Below are 20,309 nucleotides of genomic sequence, written 5' to 3' on the forward strand. Positions count from 1 at the left end.
TCTGCAAATGATCATTAGAGGAAGTACCAGTACATCAAAGGTGTCAAGGAGTATACTTCGTGTACTTGCTCATACTGTAAAAATATGCTGCCCCATACTGGATCAGCAAGTATTCATTTACCTACCTCCAGACGGTCCACTTCAAAATGGCGACTTTGCAGGAAGTCATTCAACTTCTAGGTAAAGATGATTTTGTGTAGATAGTCTACCTGATGGATGCCTGCTTCCCTGTCCTGATGCTGCTACGTCATTGCGTGTGCGTTGGCTTCATGGTAGTTTAAGAGCATTTTCAGTTCAAGGCTTTAACCTTGGGCTTACAATCTGCTCCAAGAGTGTGCACCAAAGCCTTGCAGTCGTTTTGGATCGCCTCTGCTGCCAGTGGGTTCCTGTTTACCCCTATCTAGATGTCTGGCTGTTAAAGGGGGAATGAGTTCACCAATCACTGCAGAACACAGAAAGAACATTAACTCACATAAAGGTCACCATCGATGTCAACAAATTCCATTTGTGGTCTCTGCCGATCTTAATAGTTTGGGGAACAATACTCAGCCCTGAGGTAGCCCTTGCCTTCCCCACAACTGGGAGTACAGACATTTCAGAGACGTATTCTGATATTTCAAATGTCACACTGTTATAGTGAGAATGGAGATAACGTGTAGGAAATTATGGTTTCATACATAGAATTGATTCATAATGCACACCCGCATATACAGCCATTTCCAGAGTTTCCAGTATGACAGTGGACGCAGCCACCTGGGGACTGGGAAAGTCAAGCGTTATACTCACCTCAGGTATAGCACATACCTCGTCTGGCCTCATAACTCTGCCGCCACATACCTCTTTTCAGGGGTGTGTGGCACAATTCACTCTCCCCCCAGTTAAGAAGAATTGGAGCACAGCAGTCCAGCTCCTTCATACCAATATGTTGGAACTCAAAGCAGTATTTCTAGTGCTCAAGACATTTCAAGAACATTTATGAGGGGGAAAATGTGCTAATTCAAACAGACAACAGGACACCTGCTTACTATGTTTACAGGCAGTGAGGAGCACACACTCTGATCCTGTCTCCGATTCTATGGGAAATGTGGATGTGGGTTATTAAATGCAGCAATCACCTACTGACAGGATACTTGGCAGCCACATACAATGACTTTGCAGCCCAATCAGATCAAAGCTCACACATAAATGGGAACTCAGTACTAATATTCCTAACTCGTACTTTCAAAAGTGGGACACTCTGGATTTAAGCCTGTTAGCTATAAACTAAAAAAAAAAAAAATGCCCAAGCTTTGCATCCAGTGTTCAAAGCCTAGGCAATACCTTATGGATCAGCTGCTCAGAGACGTTTGCTTATGCTTTACTTCCACTCATCCCCATAGTGGTCAGGAAAATGTGACAGGAACGCATGATGAACATAATCAAACCAATGTGGTCCAGGCAAATAGGGTACTCCCAGTTGCTGAAAATGTCCCTACTGCCTCATTCTATGCTCAGAGTTTGCCCAAAACTGCTATAAATGAAGCAAGGCAAAATTGATCATCCATACCCACACTCGCTCAATCTAGCACTTTGTCTCTTGTAATCCTAGAGTTTGGGTATTTTGTTACCAAAATGTATGAATATTCCCAAAGAAGCTTTGCACCTTCCAACCGGGGCCTGATATATAGCTAAATGGAAGTGTTTTGTACATTTCTGCATACTGACCCATCAGACATAATCCAATAGCTTTATTCCCTTTTAAAAAGCACACTTAACATGTACCTCAATGTGGTGTCATTTGTCAATGGTAGCCATTTATTTGCTAAACTGGCAGTTTCTCTGATTAAAGTCTAGGGTCGTTACACTTAGTGTACTCAGGGACCTACTTGTGATCTCAGGATCTTTTAAACTAGATTGATGGACCCCGAAAGAACCCAGAATTCCGATCTCAAATTTCCAGCTGCCACTTATTATGTTTAAAAAAGTGCTTAAGCTGGTGAAATGCTGCTGGATTATCTTGTTGATTTATTTTTTCCAATGAATGGTTCCACTGAATGCTCCTCAAGATATTAAAGGCTGCTTTGCAATTTGTCTTTCTAGTTTGGAGAACTTTATCCCACTATTTCTTAATAAATTTTAGGGCTGCTATGCCATTTCTTCAGCTGACTTTAGTGGGTTTTTGAGGACCGACTACATTTAGGTCTTTCTGGCCCCTGCAGCCCATTTCCTTTCTGATCTATTCTTTCTCAGGTTTCCAGGTAGATATGCGGGATACTTCCTGTTTAGTCGAATCCCCCACTGAGACTTCAGACTCTGACGTTTGCTGGACATTGATGTTATCCACTGTGTCCTTTCAAATGCTGCTCACAGAGGGTATGCATAAGTCCTTCAATAAAGTTGAAAGAGTTTATTAGATGACAGTCGCATATCAAACAAGTACCCTGAAATAAATTTTATCAGGTGTTCAGGTCATTTGATTTTGCTTCGGAGAATGTGACAAACATCAAGAGGATTCTGTGGTGGGCAGTTTGTCCCTCCCACATGACTCAGGTGCTGACCTCTTCATTGACTGCAGAATGATTGTAAGCAGGATACCCTCCACGGTTATGCCTTTCTGCAAATTACTTTTCTATAGAAGAATCTCAAGGGGGCCTGCGTAAGCACTTATTTCAGCGCTGCTCTTCAGACAGCGGGACAACTCCAGGAATGGATGCACACGGCCTCCTTTGCCAACAATGACATTGATTCCGTTTTCCTCCCGTGAGCCACCTGCATTCATAATCTCTCTTTACACAGAATAGGTAAATAGTGACATCCAGAGATTGCTTTTTGCACTGAGGAGGAAGAGAAAGTAGTCCCAGTGGATGATCACTCGAAGTTCACTTTTCTTTTTCCTTCCAAGAGCAATTTGCTTGGATGCGTTACACAGACACCCTTAGAGTTGTCCAGACTGCATTGATGGACATGCCCATTGATGGTGAGAAGGTGACTCCTCTTGGAAATGCTTTCAAGAACAGCAGGGCCACTGCTGATTAGCTGGGCCCAGGAAGGCAATTCCATTAGCAATAGAGGAATTGTTCTGTCTACTTAAGAACACAATAGGCCTGGCTGTGTCAACCTTCTCAGCCTTTGCAGTCGTCCCATCAAATGTACTGTTCCTTTTGGGGTAGGAGTGGATCTAGGGGATACCACTAAAAACAACAGCAGATCCCACCTCCGCCATGTCGGCCCTGCCATGTTCCATAGGCTCTCTTTTCTTTCCACAAATCCTCACTTACTCCTCTTGCCATAGCTCCACTTTCAAGTGGGTAGGGGCAGGGAGGTATCTTTTTTCTACTGATTGGGATACAGTCATGGCAGATTGATGGGTCACAATCTAATCTGCATAAACTATGTCTTTCCCTTTTTGTCCTCCACTCATGACTGCCCACCTTCTCCCAAGTCTTATCCTGCTGAACAAAGAAGACATAAAGGTGGGGCCTCTGGCAGAAAGTGGTATGGGATTCTACTTGTAATGCATGGTTTCCAAGAAGGATGGAGGTTTGAGATCCATCCTCATCCATCGCCTCTTGAAACAGTTTGTTTGGCAGGAAAACCTCAAGATGCTGTCCCAGAGCCAAGTCATGATGGCCCCCCCAATGCAGGAGATTTGATGGCATTCCTGGCCCTTATGGATGCCTATTTCCATTAACCAATCCTTTCTGCCCAAAGATGTTGCTTGAAGTTCACAGTTGTGACCCAGCACCATTCTTCTTTTTGGACTGCTGAATGTAACATCATACTCCCTTGATGGGGTTGAGACGCCCATCTTGACCATATCTCAGCTCAGGTACTTTGTTGTGCATCAGTGCAAGACTTACATGTAAATGTGTTGGAGCTGCAGATAGTCCAGCTTCCCTTCCTTTTATTAGACCACCTTTGAAGTTCTTTTTGACAGTACCAACAATGCCCATTACATTGCCAGACAGGGCAGCAATGCATCGTGGACCATTGGTTGGGAAGTGACACAGCTGTGGCTTTAGGCAGCAATGGGGCATTTCACTGGTGAAGGCACACCTTGCCAGCTCCCTCAGTGTTAGAGCAGATGCTTAGAATTGCCTCTGTAGAGGGTCATTTGTGCTAACTTCACCCACAGGTGGGGTTTTCTAGATTGGTGTGTCAGTGTACAGATCTCGTCGACATATCCCAGGACTGTAAGTTTCCCCGGTCCTATGCCAGATGCTTACATCTGGATGGTTTCTTTTGGACATGCCTTAACTTTTAGTTGGTCACGGGGCCTGCTATGTGTTTCTTCACTGGTTCCTTTTCGGACAAGAACCCTGCAGAAGGCATGGCAGTGTCAACCATAATTGATCCTGTTTGCCCCATTCTTTGGAAGGAGTATCTGGGATACCAGTCTATTCACGCTCAGCCTTCGGCTCCGTTTCTGCACAACAGAATTGTTATGTTTCTACCTCAGTTCCCATATTATGCGGCTGCACATGTGGAGATTAAATGTGCCCACAAGAGTCCTTTTTCTCACTAGCTGAAGTCGGAAGGAAACCAGTCACAAAATCCATGTTTGCAAATTGTTTGACCAAGATTGTCCAGTGGCGTGAGTAGAAAGGTCTAGACCCATTTCATTCACACCTTTCCTACAGTCTGCACTGCACATTATGTCTAGCCCAACAGTGCCTAGTTGTGGCTGTTGTAAAAATAATTGTTTGGATGCTTAGTGTGCCTTCATATTGTTCGGTGACCTACCTTCGCTTTCATTGTGTTTTTTCTCAAAGAATTACTTTGCTTCTTCCCACTCAGTTCACTTTTCTTCCGTGGTATTTGAATTTTTTCCTGACTTTTCTCATGGAATCCCATTTCACGCAGATACACAGTTGCCCAGTTCGGTTTTGTACTCTGAGACCTGTTTTCTTTCTTGCATTGACTTCAGCCAGTAGAGTTTATCTACCTGGATAAACAGCCTCTTCACAGCAGTCCAACCTTTTTTCAAACGTGGTGTCTTCTTTTCACATGTTGCAATCCTTTATTCTTCTGTCTTTTTTTCCAGCTCATAATGGAAGAGGAGTCACTGCATAGACTGGATCCCAGGTTTGCAGTCTCGTACTACATTTGCCATGCACATCAAGACAAAATGGATCAGTAACTCTCTGTGTGCATCGCCCATGTCAAAATGGGCAAAGTTGTGACCCACCATTTCGCATTGGCTCATCCTCTACTTTAAGATCTGGTGTACCTTTGTCAACAACCAATCTCTGGCTGGAATTCCTGCCCACTCTAGCAGGCTCCTAGGTGTGCCTCCACAATTCATCAGACATGGCCCAATGGTTGACATCTGCAGGGGTTCCACATGGTCAATATTGCACACTTCTGCCTCACAGCTCAAGCACGCAGTGATGGTTATGATTAATCCCGGCACTAACACATCAGGGGAGAAGAGAGGGCTGTGACAAATCAGTGGATTATAATGTATCCACCAGAAATATCCTTACTGACGGTAAATAACTTTTTCATTATGCCCAAAGTGCAAATGAGAACACCTGAGTCAAATAGGTCTCAGTATTGGGTCGCTTCGTAGGGTCAACTTTATTTTTGAATCCGAATCTCAGGTGGTGACCTTTGACCAATCAACCGATGGCCCTAATCCCTGAACAGGTCGTGGGCAAGCTGCTCCTATCTGTAGTGAAGCAGGATTGGGTTTTGTTTTCAGAATTTAGTTGGATTTGACACCTCTTCCGGCTTGCCCTTATTTTTTGTTACTTGGCGTTTTTCTGCTTTCTTTAAGGACTGCAGAACAATTAAAACGTCAAGCATAGACTGCTAAACCAAAGTCACAAAGTTTGATTGGAATCTTTAAGCATTTGGGAAACAGTGCATAATCGCTTCTACGATTCACTGATACTCTTGCAGAGCCTATCCTTGCAATCTCAGAGAAACCTTCAATCTTCCACACCACATTTTTAGAGACTTATCTACTTTTGTCATGTAAGCATCTTACACCAAGTTGAAGCCTAATTATTTCCAGACCTTACCCCCGGAGTGAAAGATATTTAAGGCACATCACGCATCCTTCACCCTTGTAAGAAGGTGTGAGATCCCAATGCACTGACTCTAGTCATGCTTTTTGAACTCTGACTGCTTTGCTGTAGGAGGCTGGCCTGGTTTGTAGTGAGTACCTTGGGTACCTACACCTTATATCAGGTCCAGTTATCCCTTATTAGTGAAGTAGTAGTGTTTTAGCACTGTAGGCTGATAGAGGTAGCTGTAGCAGAGCGGCTTAGGCTGAACTAGGAGACATGCAAAGCTCATGCAATACCACTTATAGTTACACAGTACTTATACACAAGTAAAGGTAATACTCAGTGTTTCCAAAAATAAAGGTAGTTTATTTTGGTGACACAATACCACAAATATCTTAGAGGCAATACTCCTACTGTAGGTAAGTATTATACACAATATATACACTAAACACCAAAATAAGGCAAGTAATTAGACATAGGATAGTGCAAACAATAGGAAATGCTATAGAATGCAATGGGAGAAAATAGGTCTGGGGCAACACAAACCATATTCTAAGAAAGTGGAATGGGAATCACAAATCCTCCCCCCCCCCCCAGGCAAGTGTAGTGTTTGCAGAATCGCTGGGAGAGTAAGAATACAGTAAAGGTAAGTAAATTACCCCACCCTGGAGCCCAGAAAAACAGGAGTAAAGTACTGCAAGTTTCCTTAGGACACACTATGCCTCGTGATATGTATTATTGTAGGAACCAACCAAGTCTGCAAACAACAACTGCTGGATTCCTGGTCCTGAAGACCTGCAAAAGAAGGGGACCAAGTCCAGAAGTCAAAAGAAGTTCCAGGAAGGACAGGAGCCCCTGCCAACCCAGAAGAGGGTGCAAAAGGAGAGTCCCCGGTTGGAGGAAGACTGCAAGAGTGCACCCTAGGAAGATGCCAGCGGTTCCTGCTTGATGCAAAGGATGTCCCACAACGTGAAGATGGATGCTGACGTGAATTTGTATTGGAAGTCGCCAACAAGCCTTGGTTATGACAAAGTTGTGTTTTGTGTCAAAATGGTGCTGGCTGGACCCAGGAGGGACCTGGGGGCCTCATCTTTGTGTGAGGAGGAAGAGGGTGCTCTCAGCACTTTCGAGAGCCCTCATGATGCCAGACAGCACCCACGGGAGTCCCAGGACAGGGGGACAAAGGAGGTGCAAAACGCAGTTGGTGCAACACTACAAAGAAGGGTCCCACCAGAGGTCAACTCAGCGAGTTGAACATTGCAGGATAGAGTGCTGGGGACCTGGGCCAGGCTGTGCATGAAGGAATTTTGCAAATAGTGCACAGAGGCCTCAGGAGGTGAAGAAGACGCAGTGCACAGGGGTACTGTCGCTCTCAGGAACTGCAAGGTTTACCTCCTCCAAATTGCATTAGCAGGACCTCAGGACAGTCTGTGGCGATGGGGTCCACCCTCTGTTTCTAGGAGCACACCCGTCGCTGTGAGAGGAGTCCAAGAGTATCGGTCGTCGAATTGGAAGGTGCCTGCGTGAGCAGGGGAGTGACTCTGTCACCCCACTGGGGATTTCTTCGGGCCTTCTGGTGCAGGGTGAAGACAGAGAGTCCTCAGAGTGTGCACACCATGGAAACTGTTGCATTTGCTGGCTGGAGCTAAAGCTGCAGAAGAAAAGTATCCCTTGTGGATGCTTTGTTGCTGTTACAGTGGTTCCTGGAGCAATCTGCGGTTGATCCAAGGACAGAGGATGAAGTAGTAGTTGCAGAGGATTCCTGCTGGAAACTTGTAAGTAGAATCTGAAGAGAACCCACAGGAGAGACCCTAAATAGCCCTGAGAAGGGGATTGGCTACCTTATCAGGTAAGGACCTATCAGGAGGGGTCTCTGACGTCACCTGCTGGCACTGGCCACTCAGAGCCCTCCAGAGTGCCCCCACACCTTGCAAAGCAAGATGGCTGAAGTCTGGGACACACTGGAGGAGCTCTGGGCACCACCCTTAGGGTGGTGATACACAAGGGGAGTGGTCACTCCCCTTTCCTTTGTCCAGTTTTGCACCAGAGCAGGGGACAAGCTGTCCCTGAACCGTTGTAGACTGGCTTATGCAAGGAGGGCACCATCTGTGCCCTTCAAAGCATTTCCAGAGGCTGGAGGAGGCTACCCCTCCCCAACCTGTAACACCTATTTCCAAAGGGAGAGTGTAACACCCTGCTTTCAGGGGAAATGCTTTGTTTTGCCTTCCTGGGACTGAGCTACTCGGACCCCAGGAGGGCAGAACCCTGTCTGTGAGGTGGCAGCAGCTGTAGCTGCAGTGCAAGCCTCAGAGAGCTGGTTTGGCAGTACTGGTGGTCCATGGTGGAGCCCCGAGGACGCATGGAATTGGCTCCCCAATATCAGATTTGGAATGGGGGGACAATTCCATGATCTTAGACACACCTTACATGGCCATATTCAGAGTTACCATTGTGAAGCTACATATAGGTATTGACCTATATGTAGTGCACACATGTAATGGCGTACCCACACTCACAAAGCCCCGGGAAATGGCCCTGAATTATGCGGGGGCACCTTTGCTACTGCAAGTGTGCCCTCACACTTAGTAACTTTGCACCAACCTTCAGCAAGTGAAGGTTAGACATGTAGGTGACTTATAAGTTACTTAACTGCAGTGAAAATGGCTGTGAAATAGTGTGTGCACTATTTCACGCAGGCTGCAATGGGCAGGTCTGTGGAAGGGTTTGTCTGAGCTCCTTATGGGTGGCAAAAGAAATGCTGCAGCCCATAAGGATCTCCTGGAACCCCAATGCCCTGGGTACATAGGTACCATATACCAGGGACTTATAAAAGGGGGTCCAATGTGCCAATTGAAATTGGTAAATGAAGTCTCTAGCCTATAGTGACAAGTTTAAAAGCAGAGAGAGCATAAGGACTGGGGTTCTGGTTAGCAGAGCCCCAGTGACACAGTCAAGCACTACTGACAACACACACATTAGGCCACAAACTATGAGCACTGGGGTCCTGGCTAGCAGGATCCTAGTAAGACAGGCAAAAACACACTGACATATAGGTTTTTATCTATGAACACTGGGGTCCTGGCTAGCAGGATCCCAGTGACAAAGTAAAAACACACTGACACACACTCACAAACAGGCCAAAAGAGGGGGTAAACATGCTAGAAAGAGGCTGCTTTCTCACATTTGCGAACTGGGTTTCATTTTGTGACGAAACTGATGTTCTAATCAGTTTTATTGTTAAAGGTATCTGGCAGCAAAAGCCGGGATGGACACCTCTGAGGTGCTCCCAACCACTATTCCAGCATTTGCAGACTCTTGAGTGGCTTTATTAATCTTAAAAGCTCTTTTTAAAGAAATGCTTTTAAAATTTCAGATGTTGGGGAAGTGACATAAGAGCATGCAGTGGTCCCCTGTATCACTGCTGCACTTCTAATGGCAGTCCGCCATGATTCAGGTGTCAGCTGCTCAACAAGGACAGCTTCTACTTTTGAAATCATTTAACGCACTAAGTCAGGTGTCAGCCACTGATCAGTAGTTTGTTACTATAATGATAGTCATAAACGATTTCATTAGAAAGCCAGTCTGCAGGAGCAAGATGTCTATTATAAGAAGTTAAACATACCTTCAGTCTTTCTCTAGATACATTTTGCCTCCTACCTGTTTTTCTCCTGCTACCATCTCATTGATTTTTTTTTTCCTCCGCTCTGAGTTGGGACAGTTCTGGGGGTGCACATGAAACCATTTTTGCAAATCTTGTTCATTTGCTGCTTTTGATATTACTAACAAATGAGGTCAGAACAGAAGTGCATTTATGATTTCCATTTCTTGCAGAACACACACTGCTACCCCTAATTTCATTCCAGCTGTCATGTTGCCTTGATGTTGGAGTCATCAAGGTCACTGTTGACCTTTAGTGGCTGCAGAAACTGTTCCATAATCCAGTTTGTGCATAGAGATACATTCTTACTACATTAAATCTATAGGAGAATAAATGATTTTGGAAAGACTATTATCGAAGCTCTGTAAATTGTTTCTTGAAGCATTTATATTTTTCTATTGGTCGACAGCCTGAAATTGTAGTTTTCCAGTAGAGTGGTTATATCAAATATTTAGCATTATATGAATCTGAATCTGGGCTACCTTTAAAGGCACTTGAGCAAAGTCTTATAAGAAACACTCAAAAGACACAGTCAATAACTTTTCAGAATGCAAAATACGTCGGAGGTCTCCTGCCCATTGTGTTCAACAATTATTTCTTAAGGAAATTTACAAGTTTTTGTTCTGCATTATGGCTCACATGCCTTGAGTATGAGCCACAGAGGTGAAAACATTTTCATCAAGCTTTTCTTCAATTTGCACATAATATTACAAAAGTGTGCACTCTGTGGTAACATCAAATAGGTAATTCATCTCAAGGTGTAGTGGTGACAATTTAAAAACGTATTTCTTCATTGCAGAGTATGCTTTTACTAGGACAAAACATGAATTTTAACATTAATAAGTCTCTTATTTTCACAGGCTTGTGTCCCCCCTGTGCCTGGCTCCATTCTTCCGGCTTTTGAGGATGTGTGTGGAAGAGCAGAATAATGGAAACTTAGAGGAGATTGATGCACTACTGGGTAAACACTCTTTACCATGTACTCGCCAGATCCTGATAAAATAGTGTCTTGTCTTCTCTGCTCCCTTGAGTTTAGGAAATATACACGCCTAATAGAATTCCCATTTATTTTGATAATAGCACATGCCTTATTCTTAAATGTATATTTTGTATTTATGTTCATTTGCTGGCCACTAAAGCAGACATTCTGTATTGAAGTTATAGTGAAAGATGATTAGGTATGAATGGCCCATTTCACTATAGATGTTATCTGATGGAGACTGTTAGTCTCAGATTCTTTACCTTAGAATATTCTCCAAGTGTCAGACTGGATCCGGAAATTCTTGAGTAGTACCCCTGCACACCAGTCAGGGAGCATTGTTCGGTCTGTGCCGGAAGTGACGTATGCGCTGACTTCACTTCTTTTCTTTCTACGCAAATCAGTGCAGACCCGGGTAGAGCTCCCCCTAGTCACATTTTGACTGACTTTTTTTTACTCGACTTTTGGGATTGCCTGGTTTGTTACAGATGCCCGCTAAGAAGCCATCTGGCCTTAAGTCAGGCAAATGTCTGTGACAGACCCCCATTTGGTTTGCGTATGGTGCTTGGAGCTGGGCCATGACTCCAAGACCTATGTGGACTGCCGCACCATGAACTCCAGTGCACTGCAGGAAAATTCCCTGAGGATCCTCGCAGCTATACGACTCTGCTACGTTCAAGATCCTCATTGCTCAGAAGGTCCTGATATTGCTCTCTTAGTTGATCCTGACAATAGTCGTTACAGTGCAAGTTATCAGGTAAGGCCCACAAAAATAAGAAGTCCAAGAAGTCGAAGCAGTCTTTGACTTCCCTGTGCTGGTTCATGTCATCGGACGAGGCTCAGAAGCATCGGCACTCTAGTCCTTGTTCTGCCGTGGTTCTGCTCTGAGTCTTTGATAGTTTCCTGGAGTAACCCCCGCCCAACTCAATGAATTTTTTGAGGCCATGTATATTAAGTTTGGATGGCCCAACACCTCTAGAGTACCTTTGGCCCCTACAGGTTCGGAAGTGGCCTCTATCAGATCTCCACTAGCAGGTCTGCCCTTGGCGCCAGCCTGGCCCCTTTAATCCGATACTGAATCCAGAGTGGCTCTGCCTGCAAGACCGCAACCTTCCTAGGAGCCCTTTCTAGTGCTGTCGCTCCTGGTGGTGCCGACATCCCATGGTGGCTCAGTACTCATCATCATTCCGACACAGAGCCAGATGGGCATCGTCCTACTCCAGTGCCTACCAGTACTGTGCCTTCTGAAACCGAGCTAGTGCCTTTGTCTTTTGACAGGCCTGGAGAAGGTGATGATTTCAGGGGTATAAAGACCCTATGGTTACTGTCACCACTTGATGAACGAAAGACCAACTGGTATGAGATTTGGATACCTCACTCGACACTGACCTGGTCTCTTCCCCCTGTTCTTGTTACACTGTAGGGTGATGTAGGGAACTGGGTTTTGTTGCAGTACTACCCCCTCACACGTTTTGACTTGTATTTGATGCAACTTTGACTGAAGTGCAATGGGTCCCTGCCAACCAGGTTCCCAGTGCCAGTGTTCTTTCTTCCAAAACTTTCCAATTGGCAAATCCTTAAGCACTCTCTGTAAGTCCCTAGTAAATGGTACCCCTGGTACCTAGGGCCTGAGGTGCTAAAGAGGGTCCCTAAGGGCTGCTGCACGAATTGTGTCACCCTAAGGGACCCCTCACTAAACATATGACAGGCTGCCATTTCAGACTGCGTGCCTTAGTGCAGACAAAAGTGAAAACACAACGCCATGTGTCCTAACACTACGTGCAATATAAGTAACAGAGGACATATTTACCTGAAACTCACTTTGAAAACGTTTTATATTATGACAGAAAAATATCTTGCTTCTGACTTAATCATTCCACAAATTTTGAATAAAGACAGTAAATTATCTGCCATAAGCATCCTAATTTGGTCCACTAAAACCAGTACCCAAACATGTGTAAGAACACAAACTTTTATTACTGGAAACCATTACCATGACATAGGATAATCCTTGTGTAATCACAATGCAAAGCAGAATAGTGATAGAGTGCATCCTTAAGTGCAAGAGACCCCGACATCAAAAAGAAATCAAGGAATTGCTGGTATTTTTCTAATCTCTGGTGTTTCTCATAAAGACAGCCTCTTATTGAAATTTGGATACATTTATCAATACAGTAGTTTTTCTTAATTCAAAACACAGCTAGAGAGTTCTCTTATTAGACTGTCAATGACGTTTCGAACCTAACAGAGGGTACCAGGGTCTCATCTTGACAAGCAATGACCTGGGGAACTGATACGGAAGGGATTGTCATTGAATGTGTACCATGCATGAAGGAACCAAAAAGGAGAGATATGTATGAACAATATATGTACTGGTTGTTGTGACAATATGATTAATTCAGGGACCACATCTTGATAATAAGTGATGGTATCTAGAATACAAGTAGCTATAGTCAGGTAATTTGAATATGTTTATATACTTAATAAATGTATCTAATAGGAGAACCATTCTCCCACTACTACGACATAACTCACCAATACTTGTGTCAATATGTTCAGCTCAAGATGGTGCTCTGATCACCTGCAATAACCAAAAGGCAATCATAAGCCAAATATTGGATAGAAAGGCAGATGGCTACAGGAGCAGAATTTACCTTAATTAGAAATATGTGGTCTGACTGGCTTACAGCTGTTCTCACAATGAGGAATGCTGTACAAATAAAAGCTCCCGATCAATGGAATATCAGGGGAAAGGGCTAAAGGCTTTTCCCCTTAAGTAAATTCTAGTAGGAGCCAGCCCGACCTTCGCGTTCGCCCGAGGATAGGTTTAGATGGAGAGCAGCTGAGATGAATGGCTACTCGTGCTAGAGACAGCGTGCTGAACATTATGAATTTATATCATTTCGGGGAATGCAGGAGGAGGGGGCAGAAAAGAAAACAATTGAATAACTTAGCAAAACATGGAGAAAAGAAATAGAAATTATCTAAACGTTCTTAGAAATTAAAATGTTTTTGAGAAAATGTTAACGTGAGGAATCGAACCCTGCACAATCGCCATTGAAAATTAGGAGAAAATACCACAGAACTAAACCGGTGGTGGTAGAGAGAAGCCTTTCACCCAATAACTAGACTTAGGATGGCATCAAAGTGAGATAGACTAAACAAATGGATGTCTGTCATTTAGTGCGATTAGGGGGGAATGGGACGGGGAAAGGGGAAAAGGTTGGAGTTATTCAACTAGAATAAAAAATAATAATGGAATGTTTTTACATTTGGGGAATCTAACCCTGCACAATCGCCCATCAAGAGGAATTTGCCACGGAGCTAAACCGAAGGTGGTAGAAAGGAACCTGTCACCGAATAAATAGGCTTTTATAGGCATCAAGATATGAAGGACTAAACCAATGTGGGAGCTAGGGGGCTTGATAATTGCACTATGAGTGTGTTACTTATAATAATTACTGTTGTCCATATGAGAAACTACTACTTGCCGTGGAGCACATATATTTTTGGGGAGTCGAATTAGAGGACCATGCTCAATAGAGGGCAAGGTCTTTATGAGATACACCAAAGACTAGAAAAATACCAGCAATTCCTTGATTGCTTTTTGACGTGGTGTCTCTTTCACTTGGGGTGCACTTTTTCTTACTATTCTGCTTTGCATTGTGATTACACAAGGAATATCCTATGTCATGGTTTCTCACAATAATAAAAGTTTGTGTTGTTACACGTTTGGGTACTAGTTTTAGTGGACCAATTTAGGATGCTTTCGATAGACAATTTGGCGTCTATATTCAAAATTTGTTGGATGATTTAGTCAGTAGAAAGATATTTTTCTGCCATAATATAAAAACATTTTTCAAAGTGAGTTTCACATGAATATGTGCTTTGTTATAATTGTACCCAGGTTCACATGAACATTCTGGGTTGCTCTTGTAATTGTTTTTTGTTACAATATATGTAAGTCACCCCTTAGAGCCCGGAGGCAGGTTGCATTATGTTACATGTGAGGGCATATCTGCAAGAGCGGACATGCTTCTGCTATGTCTTTGTCAATTCTCAGACATAGTAAGTGGCCAGGGAAGCCATTTTAAATGCATGTGCTCGGCAATGGTCAGTACGAGTTCCTCAGCTCCATGATGGCTTCACTGAAGATAGAGATTTTTAGTATCAAACATCTTGTATGGGTGAACCCACACTGATGTCGGTGTTGGAATTACCATTACATGCACCCAGAGAGTACCTTAGAGGTGCCCCCTGAAACCCTACCAGCCTCTACTGTGCTTGCTGACTAGTTTCTGCCAGCCGGCCACCCAAGACACTGTTCTGGCCCCCTAGAGGAGAAAGCCTTCTGCTCTCAAGAGGCCCAGAACAAAATCCTGTCTGGGAAGAGGGTTTAACATCCCCTCCTGATTAGCCTTCCTAAGGTGGCAAGCGTCAAAGGGCTGCTGCCTTTAAAATGCAAATATTGCTCCCCTCACAAGAGAGGAAGCAAACCCCTTGTCCAGAGCCCACTTGGCACCTGGACAAGTGGGAAAATTAGCTAGTCGGGAAGGCTTGCCTCCTCCAGGCTAGTACCATCCCTAAAGTGGGCTACTGCGAGGTGGACACGAAATTTCAGAGGTAGCCATCTTTGTGATGACATACCTAGGAATTCTGGGGCAGGGTTATTCCCACTTCCCAGAGGACGTGGTCCTATATGGGGCATAGTGACCCCAAGGGTCAGTAGCCATTGGCTGCTCCCCTATCCAGCCGTTACATCCCTAAATTTAGTATTTAGGTGAGCCCTTGGCACCAGAGAAGCAGCTCCTAATGACCTAATAAGACCAAGGACACAGAAGAGCTGCCAGAGCAGAAGAGGAGAAAAGAGGCTGACCTGGACCAACCCTGCCAATCTTGGCTGCATCTCTCATTGAAATCTGAACCCAAGTCAACTCGTCCTGGAGCTGTGACTCCAAAACCCTGGGAGGACTGCCTGCCTTCGAAAAAGACTCAAGACCTCCTATGAACAGCTGACCTGTTCTCCAGCAAATTCCAAAAGAAGGGACTCTGAAGTCTCTGGGACCACCAAAACCAAGCCCCGTAAAAATCACCACAGCACCCAGTGTCTCTGACCCAAGTTGAAGTGGACCACCAGTGCCAACAAGGTTTCCCAGCCCACCAGAGTCTGAGTTCATTGTGGTTTCACCTCTCCTGGACTCTCTGGCGACGCCAGCAGCCTCTACACGTAGCCCCCCTCTAACGTGACCTCCCCGGTAAAGAAAACCTCACACCTAAGGACACCTCTACACCCATCACTCCATAACTCCTGAGCCGTGGAGAACAGGACCAAAGGTTCCTACCTGTCCCCAAGCATGGTGAGGCCTGAGCCTCGCCGTTGGTTTAGCTTGACAGGCTTCCTGGCAAGAGCCTGCAGTCTCTTTTCGCAGTGACCGATCTCTTTTGGAATGCATTGGGCAACTCTGTTTTGCACCCTGCGCCCAGCCACCTCCTTCCTGCTGAGGGTGTACTACTGGTGCTGCCTTGGACCTTTCCCACTACTCACAATAAAACTCCTGGAGATTGGTCCTGTAAGTCGCTGTACTCTACCTTTTACAGAACTTGTTTTTCCTCCCATACGATAACATTACAGAACTCAGAAATTGCACTGTGTCCACTTTTGAAAGTGAAAAGAATTCATATTTAAAAACTTACTTACCTGAACAATTGTTTCTGATGCCTAAACATATATAAAGATACTTGCTATTTTTATAAGTTGGTGTGGGTCACCTTTTGAGTCTCATTTATTGACTATTGTGTGTATTTGGGGATGTCTTCTACTCCTCTGTGTTAAGCCTAAGGCTTCTCAACCACACTACCCCTAAGCAGAGCACTTTGGGATTGCATAGCAAGCCCTGTCCGCTCACTGGGGAACCACTGGACCTTTTACATGGTATTCACATACCTTATAAAGGGCCAGTTTCATACCCTGGTGGCAGTGGAGGGATAAAAGACTTGAAATCTACTGTACCCCTTGGTTGATAAGTGATTCCACAGCTCCATCCAAAAAATGTCTCCTAGTAGTAAAAACGTTTTTTTTTCAATTTTTTCTAAATTTATTTTGAATTAGCTGTAGGGCCTTGGTTAAGTGTCTTTGCAAAACTGTTTAGAATTTAAAACAGTATAGCAAGTACTCAGCATTTCTGTAAGTCCTTTAAAAAGTTCCCAGCTGCTTTAAACACCATGTCTGAGCGAGGGCCTTCCCAGGAGCTTAACCTGGCGCCCGATCAATACCTTAAGGTAGCCCAACTCAAGGACCTCTGTAAAGCACGGACAGTTGCTATGGGTTCTAAACCCACAAAAGCCCACCTGCCGCAGTTGCTAGCAAAAAATGTTAGGGCTATGGCAGAAAAAGAAGGCCCTACTGGGGAAGAAGAGGAGGTTGAGGAGGATGATGATTACCTGAGCACTTGCTCTGATAGTAATACCACTGGAGGCACGTTTGATAGTACACCAGGGGATGGAGACAGTGGAGATGCTGAACTCCAAAAACTAGTTAGGAGTATAGAATTAGAAGCTAAACTCTTAGCTATAGAAAAATAAAGAATTGAGATGGGTTTAGAGTCTATCTCTGGTGGCAGCAATACTTTAAACAGGGAGAAGGGAGTAGCTTTTGACCCTAAAATCCCCAAAAGGATTGTCCCAAAATACTTAGAGGGTGATGATATCACCAAATGGTTCACTATGTTTGATAGAACCTGTAGAGCCAGGAAGGTCAGCCAGAAGTATTGGGGCTCTCTCCTTGGGAACTGTTCTCAGGCAAGTGCAGGGATAGACTCCTGATACTTGGAGAGGTCGATGCTGAGTCTTATGACCTCATGAAGAATGCCCTGATTGAGGGCTTTAGACTCGCCACTGAGGAATATAGAATCAGGTTCAGGGAGACTCAGAAACCCCGAGGTAGTCCTGGGTAAATTTTGTAGATTTGTCAGTTAAAACCTAGGTGGTTGGTTAAAGGGAAGTAAAGTGCGTGATCATGATGGGCTTTATAATTTGCTTATGAAGAAACATCTGTACTACTGTAACTGTACTTTTGAAAGTTGCATCAGTACCTGGTGGACCTGGAGCCCAAGAGTCGTGAAGAAAGCTGATAACTGGGTAAAAACCAGAGTGTCTAAAACTAGACATGGAGTTGGTGATCAAAAGAAAGAGACCAAAAAGCCCCACCAAAAGAAACAGGTGGACCACTGTAGAGGTAAAGACAAAAGTAAGGAGTCTTCTGTAGGCCCCCACAAATCTGTTCAGGAGGGTGGGTCCTGAGATATCTGACAAAACAAAAGTGGATACCAGGGTAAAAGCTGGGATGCCACAAAGGCCTGGTGCTTTGACTGTAAACTTATAGGGCACCAATTCAAGAATACTTCCTGTCCTAAAAACAAACCCACTAGCGTGCCGCTCCGAGTTGCCAGTGTAGCCTGAGAGGATGACTCCTCAGATAAGGTGGTCCTCGAAGTCTTAACTGTACAGTGGGTCCGCAAGTTGAGATGGAGTTTCCAGAGGGGAGTAGACATTTCCACCACTTATCTGTGAATGGAGTCTCAGCCACTGCCCTGAGAGATACCTGTGCCAGTCACACTGTTGTGCATGACAGGGTGGCACTCTCAAACCAGTAAATCCCAGGTGAGACTAGAAGAGTAAAGGCTATCCCAGGGGCAGGTTCCTGTTAGGCCTGTGGCTTTAATACCCAGAGAAACATCTGGGACCCTTAAATGGAGTGGAGAAAGGGGGTGGTAATCAGTGCAGTCCTCCCCCTCGACTGTCTTCTTGGAAATGACCACCCAGATGTCAGTCTGAGCCAGAGTGAGGCAGTGGTCCAGTGCCAGTCCTCACCCAAGGATTCTGGAAGTGCTGACCCTGCAGTTAGTACAAGTAAGCCCCAGAAGCAGAAGAAAAAGACAATGTGTAGGAAAGGTAGGCAGTCTTTAGCCAAAGTTCCAATTCACTTGGGAAATTCTAACTCAATAAAGGAGAACTCCAAAGTTGGCACTGGTGTAGCCCTACCGGACCCACAAGAAGTCCTCACTAGTCAGGCAACGGTTAAGCCTGAGAAGGTGACTCCTCGGTTTACAGAAGAGGGAGTGAAAGGAGGGTGCATGCCACAGAATGTAGTAACCCCCACTCTAAAACAGTAGACAGGCAACCTTAACCCAAATAAGCCTGTATATAAATACTTTCACCTGTCAGTGAAGTGCTGAAGGTGTGGTTCTGGGCACTGACAGCAGTGTGTGGTAGCCTTTAAAGCTACACTGTCTTTGGCATGGTAGTCTGACCCTCTGTCAAATAGCAAGCTAGGCCCCCTCACCATGTTGGTCATGGTGGGGTTACTCAAGTTGTGGGTAACCTCTTTGGGTAAGCTAGGAATTGCCCTGACTAAGATAGTTGGCAGAGGTGGACACCTCTGATCCCAAGACACAAAGAATGGGCTTGGAAACTAAAGAAGCAGGCAGAGGGCATTCTGTATTGGGTCCTATCACTATTGAAGTAGGTCAATACTCCAAAGGGAATGACCTAGGCAGGAAAATGTAAGGCAGAGTAGGCCCTCCAACAATCCAGACTGTTCCCTTCCTCTTCCTCACCTGACAGACTAGGAAGACTCTCCCATGTTTGTTTGAGTCTCCTGGCTCAGATAGCTTGGTGGTCTAAGCCTTCACATCCCGGATAAATCCTGGCAAGTTCCTTATCACTCCACCTAACAAGAAATCCGAAAGGCTGGACACCTTTGGTAAGAAGTTGTTCTCTTCCGCCAGCTTAGCACTGCAGTCTGTAAACACTGTAAAATAACAAATAAAGAAAAATACTCTCCAAAATAACAGAAGAAAAAAATATATATACAGATGAAGTACAACTCAAATATATGACAACTACATTTAATAAAAATTTAAATAAAACCAAACCTACTCTACTGCTATCCACTCTTAACTAAAGATATCCTATTCAACACAAGTCATATACATGTCATTAATAACACAACATAAACTTACACGGACAACAATCAAGACAACATATAACGAAATGTATAAAAGACAAACACACTCTAACCAAATCTCAAGACAGACATGCAACAAATATTCAGTTTTAACACAAATAATTTAATCATCATCATCATCATCATCATTAGCTTTATTTCGGTAAATATAAATACCATAAAAGCACATCACAATTAAAAAAGAAACAACAAACTACATAATAAACAATTTTAGTCACAAATAGTTGAAAGGGAAAAGAAAAAAAAAAAAAAAGAAAAGAAAAGTATTTGAACATAAGCATTTCCCTACTGTAAAATCGCACCTTATAATTTTACTTAAAAGGACATTGTTGATGTTAAGAGGTCAAAATATAAGCCTGGCAAAACATATCGGATAAAAAAGACAATTCTATTTAAAAATGTAAAAATATCTAAAAACTAGACGAGATAAGAACAGCAGATGGGGAATACATCTAGACCAATTAAGATAGTAGGTGCATACAATAATATATTCATCAATTGCTGCTCCCCACATTCGTTATTAAATTTCCCTCTGCTTTTTTGAGCGTGTTCAATCTGATACGCCGGATTGAGTCTAAATATTTTGCCAGACAACAAACCACTAAAACAGATGAGTCAGATTTAAGTATTCTCAGAGCTAGCAAGCAATTTTTA

The 20,309-nt window shown here is 44.1% G+C and overlaps 1 protein-coding gene across 1 annotated transcript in view; it reads left to right on the forward strand.

The window, feature by feature from the left end:
• Positions 1–20,309, forward strand: part of FANCD2 (FA complementation group D2) — a 1,182,674-nt gene that overhangs the window by 473,512 nt on the left and 688,853 nt on the right. The window contains exon 24 of the mRNA XM_069206781.1: positions 10,512–10,612. Within this exon, the coding sequence (XP_069062882.1) occupies positions 10,512–10,612 (101 nt within the window). The remainder of the gene's footprint in view (positions 1–10,511; positions 10,613–20,309) is intronic.

Source organism: Pleurodeles waltl, chromosome 9, assembly GCF_031143425.1.
Source record: "Pleurodeles waltl isolate 20211129_DDA chromosome 9, aPleWal1.hap1.20221129, whole genome shotgun sequence".
Taxonomy (NCBI): domain Eukaryota; kingdom Metazoa; phylum Chordata; class Amphibia; order Caudata; family Salamandridae; genus Pleurodeles; species Pleurodeles waltl.